The sequence below is a fragment of the Nicotiana tabacum genome, chromosome 16 (assembly GCF_000715075.1).
Source record: "Nicotiana tabacum cultivar K326 chromosome 16, ASM71507v2, whole genome shotgun sequence".
In the NCBI taxonomy this organism is placed as follows: domain Eukaryota; kingdom Viridiplantae; phylum Streptophyta; class Magnoliopsida; order Solanales; family Solanaceae; genus Nicotiana; species Nicotiana tabacum.
Window position 1 is genome coordinate 122,215,072 of NC_134095.1, and position 5,035 is coordinate 122,220,106.

Here is a 5,035-nt window from a genome sequence, read left to right on the forward strand (position 1 = left end):
CCCAATGTGGCACCATTGGCACAAGCTAGGCAAACCAAGTGGAAAATGCCACATTACCATCTTAGGTAATAGGTTGAGAATCAACGCAATAGTAGAGCACCAATTGAGTTGTCAAACTTTTATGTGCAGTCATAATCAAAGGAAAAGCACTAAAATGCTCTTTTCCTTTTTGGTTTATAAGGTAAGAAAGTCTTATTGTAAAGTCTGGTTATTGAGATGACCATGAGAGATGGCATGGGACGAAATACGCTTTCACTTGTAAAGTTTGAAATTTTTGTCTGACAAAAGAGAAACGCGATAAGCAGAAAGAGCGGAGATTCTAAAATTTGTCGAACCAATGATTCACATCATATAGCATACATATGACTCATAGGAAATACAATAGAATCAAAAAAACATAGCTTGACAAACCTAGTCTAACTTTATCCTGGAAAACTAGATTTGGCAACCATTTCAAGATTGTCGTTGTATAAAACACAAGGAAAAGGAGGAGACTACAGTTGACAAAGCAAATACTTGACCAATTTACAAGAGGCACCAAAAAAGAAATATGCATTAGATTAAAGATGTCAACACCATTGAAGTATCATTCAATGATTCCCAGATCCAAAAGGGGTAAAATACAAAAAGGAAAAAGGAAGGGAATGCCATATATTCAAGACAAGATGAAGAGAGGAAAATCTTTGAGATTGTAATAACCAGATTTCAAGGTCCATTAGGTCAGTAGGTGGACTAGAGTAAGTAAAAGCTATGCAATTTCCCCTACAAAGTTGCATATAATTCCCACCAGGTACCTTCGGAAAGTATGTGGAAAATGCGTCCTTCCAAAATTCCTTTCCTCACCAGTTTGATGCAGTTCTCTACACCATTTGCATATCCAGGTGGAGAGCTAGATGAACTTCTACAGCAAACAAACACTTCTCTTTCTACCTTCAATAAAAAATTGCCGCATAATTAAGCTAGTACAAGGCACCATTACTTCTGTAAACACACTAGCAAAATAGACATTACTCCTTCATTCAAGGTCTGGCATGCCCAACAGTGGATAACTGGGGTCAGCAGATCCAAGCAGGGGAATGTACTCCGATCCTCTTACATAAACACTAAAACAAGCTGCAGAACATTCAGTTGGATAAGAACTATGCCTCAACTCTTTTTCCAGATTCAGTTAGTAGTGACCAGTTATCCAATTTGTCCAAAACAAAAAACAGCCATTGACTGCAGAAATACAACACTAAAACAATGGGTTTTAATGCGTAGATTTCTTTTCAGGATTCAGATTCTGAATATCCAACTACCTGGTGCGACAAAAAATCTAACAATTCTACTCAAATGTAATTAAAATAACAATAGATGAGAACTATAACTAGAGTAGCACCTATAGTATTCTTATAGTTAATGTACATGGAACACCCAGTTGACCACACACAAGCACGATTTATATTATTCAGTAGCCAGTGCACATTCACATTTTGTAAAATCTTTTTTTCCTCTATTCATCCAACTAAAAGCTTTAGAATATGTCCACTTTGAAGAGAACAAACCTCTAAGACAGTAAACAAAAGCATTTATGCCCAACATTACCCCCAATCCCAATCTTCTCACCTCATGAGTTGCTAAAAACAGAATTTGTTTACACTGTACTAAAGAAGTTTTTTACTAGTTAGGTTAGAAGGCACGAAGAGAAAGAAATCAGTCATAGACAACAGCTGAAGACTATACCATTTTCTATCTTCATAACACTCTGGAGCATAGTTTCCATTTTTTGTTTCATATCTGAAGGATCATCCATTTCCGGGGCAATAAGAGTAAGCTTCCTGTAAATTTCACGCACAAAACTGCAGATCTTCTCAGCAAAATCAAGTTCCCCTTCTGATATTCGACCAATTGCCAACCTCATCAATTCTCCTGTCAAGTCCGCAAGCTAAAGTAGAAGATTTAGCAATATGGAAATATTTCTTATTGGGGAAAAGTAGACAATTAGTAATGCTTAATTGGAGAAATACAAACAGGAAGATGATACACTTACCCCTAAGATATAGTCTAAGATGTTAATCTGCAAGGGTTCAACAGAAGGATCACTTAATGGGAGAAAGGCTGCATTAATCTCATCAAGAGTTAATAGTGTCCCTGTCTTGCAGAAATTACAAAGTGTTGCAGCTTCAACATATTCTTGAACCTATAAGTTGGAAGCACATACAAACGAAGTCAAATTGGATTATTTACAAGTCTCCAAAAGCAAAATAAGACCAACTGACCCACCCCAGGAGAATATGCTCGTCTTAACTTCCAGAAATCAGTCCCTTGGAGTTCCTTTACTAGCCGGGACACATATTGATCAGTCACAGCTGCCAGATCTTTAACTGCTTTATCCAGAACTTCCTCTTTGTTGTGCTTGCTTATTCTGTTCATGAAGGAAGCGAAGAAAAAGAAATTGACTGGGAAACTTTTCACCTTACATAAGTCATAAAAAACTAATTAAGTCAAGCAGATAAATAGCTATCCAACATTTGACACTTCTTGGCTGCATAGACTAAAAAAGTGCTGATAGAGATTGCACCTGTGCACTTGAAAAATAACCTTCTTGCTATTCATAGTAATATCACGACTTGCTTTCACCACCCTTTCTCGTTTATCATTCTGCAACATAAAGAGTAAAAATTCATATTTGATGATTCTATGTGAATTTTGATGGCTTTTGAACTCAAGGATGATCATTCTTCATCATCATCATCATCAACAACAACAACAACAACAACAGACCCAATGTAATCCCACAAGTGGGTTCTGGGGAGGGTCGTGTATATGCAGACCATTCTCCATCGTCAATTTAATTAGATCTATAATCAGCTCACATAAAAACTTCATACTGGAACTAGCTAGACAAAATTATCAAGTGTTCTCTGCATCAACCCTCGCTCTAGATCATTTTTTTAATAACGGTGGTGCCCGATCAGCTTGCACGCACCTCAATTACTCTACCGAATTCCTGCTACCTCCCACCAACACAAGTATCAGATATCTTGGCCACCAAGGCTTAGGCAGATGGAAAAATATCACCTAGTGTTTTTTGTTCTAGCCTCCAAGGTTACCTTTGAGTGCCCTCATTCTATATCTTTCTCTTTTCAAACTAGACCTTGAATTGAAACTGCGACTTATCTCTTTCAAGCATGGATACTTTCAGACATATGTTCTCAAGTTTGGACATAGTGAGAACCATCAGGATATGTATAACTACAAAAGCAGGGTAGGTACGTGGAATATATAGGATACATCCTTTCAAAAGTAAATTTCTCTTTTCTTAATTATTAAAATAATAATGATAAACTTTCTTTTTCTTGTTTTTGATTGGTTGACAGAACCATCTAATCCATAAAGTTCAAAATTGCACAACAGTATTAGTATATGATGTTTGGACACCCAAAATAAAGCGGCACAACCAAATCGCTTGGCGAACTTGGGTATAAAATATAAAGTAGCAAAAGCAAAGATAATAAGTTCGAAGTCCGCCATCCAAGCCATAGGATCGTAAGTTTACAGCAGATATTCCAATTCAATTATCCTTGCATTAGCTGAGTACCAATACAATTTTTGCATTAAAATGTAAAGAATCCTAATTTAATGTTCTTCTTCTCAATGTCTCAAAAAACAATCAGCTTAACCTCAATGCAAATTTCCTGGAGTCAGGCTCTACGAATCTTCGTCTATTTCATTCCAAAACACAACTTTAAAGGCTACGAATTCTTTTAGTCCTACTCTACTAACATTTTCCCATCTCATGTCCTCCCTTCAATGTGCAGAAACTTAGAACATTTAATAGGGCGCTTTTTCTGCTCGAAAACACCAATTCAGAAAACCCCATTTCAAGAAAAACCGAAAAACAGATTTAGTTAATAAAAAGGCAAATGCGTATGTGAACAGAGACAAAGGGAGCAAAAAAGAGAGAAAGGGAAGAAGCTTAACAAGGTTATTGAGGTAATCAGCATATTTGGAGAAGGCGTCTTTCATTGATGATGACTCGGTCTCAGTTTCAGTACTCATTGTCCTTGCTTTCTTCATCGCGCTTTGCCAAGTTGCTTCTGCCACTACTCAACAAAATGAACGAAAAATTCAAACTCTTTTAAAAAAAAACCCAGAGAAAAGGGGAAGAGTGAATTAGGGTTTGTGTTAGAGACGACTTACAGTGACGAATGCGCTGAGGTTTAGGAGCCATAACTATGAGTGACAACTTGTAGGCGTGGAGCAACATGTGTCCCTTCAGCACACAAAAAAAAGCTGTTAGCATCTTCTAATTAATTAGCTTCTTTTCTTTTTTTTCTTTTCTTTTCTTTTCCTTTTTTTCTTCTTTTGTTTCATCTACTTTATCTTTTTCTCTTTTGTTATTTTCTCTTTAAACCAAACTACTCATTCCCACAAGTTACATACCATCAAATTAACCTATGCGAAGCGCCAAATAGGGGAACATGATTTTAATGCTCAAAATGATCTATCGAATTATTACATTATTCACCTCTTAAATAAACGTTCGTCCTCAAACGGGTTTAGAAACATTCCTCAAATACTGAAAAGATGTGTATATCTGCTCTGCATATCTGACTTGGTCTCCCGAGTAGCATCCTCGCTTGGTTGGCCTTTCCAAAGCACCTTCACCAACGCGATCTCATTTGACCTCAACTTCTGAACCTACCTATCCAAAAAGGCCACTAACTCTTCTTAATAAGCCAGATTCTCATCTAACTGCACTGTGCTGAAGTTCAAATCATGCGACTTGTCTTCATGATACTTCTAGAGCAGAGAAACATGGAATAGCGGATGAACTCCCGCAATACTAGAAGGCAAAGCAAACCTATAAGCAAACTCTTTTGCTTGGATTGAGTTGTACGAAGTTTCTCCTTAATCAACTTCACCTTATCAAAAACATCACGAACCAAATCAAGTATCTAATAACTTAGCCTCACTAGGCTCAAACCAACCAATAGGAAATCCACAATGCCCAGCATACAAGCCTCATATGGAGCCATGTGAATGTTGGACT

At 37.0% G+C, this 5,035-nt stretch overlaps 1 protein-coding gene across 5 annotated transcripts; it reads right to left on the minus strand.

Annotated features, from left to right (window-relative positions):
* Nucleotides 1–533: 533 nt before the first annotated feature.
* Nucleotides 534–4,339, minus strand: LOC107830935 (uncharacterized). Of its 5 annotated transcripts, none has more exons than XM_075233315.1 (8): nt 4,183–4,339; nt 3,964–4,085; nt 2,561–2,640; nt 2,263–2,404; nt 2,030–2,179; nt 1,723–1,924; nt 1,012–1,113; nt 534–926 (listed from the first exon to the last, which is right to left on the minus strand). In XM_075233315.1, the coding sequence occupies exons 1-7, from the start codon at nt 4,283–4,285 to the stop codon at nt 1,016–1,018; spliced, it is 897 nt and encodes a 298-aa protein (XP_075089416.1). In that variant the 5' UTR covers nt 4,286–4,339; the 3' UTR covers nt 534–926; nt 1,012–1,015. The 5 variants fall into 5 exon arrangements, with proteins under 5 accessions (XP_075089416.1, XP_075089415.1, XP_016514118.2 ...); XM_075233314.1 differs by having other exon boundaries at nt 534–930; XM_016658632.2 differs by lacking the exon at nt 1,012–1,113.
* Nucleotides 4,340–5,035: the final 696 nt, after the last annotated feature.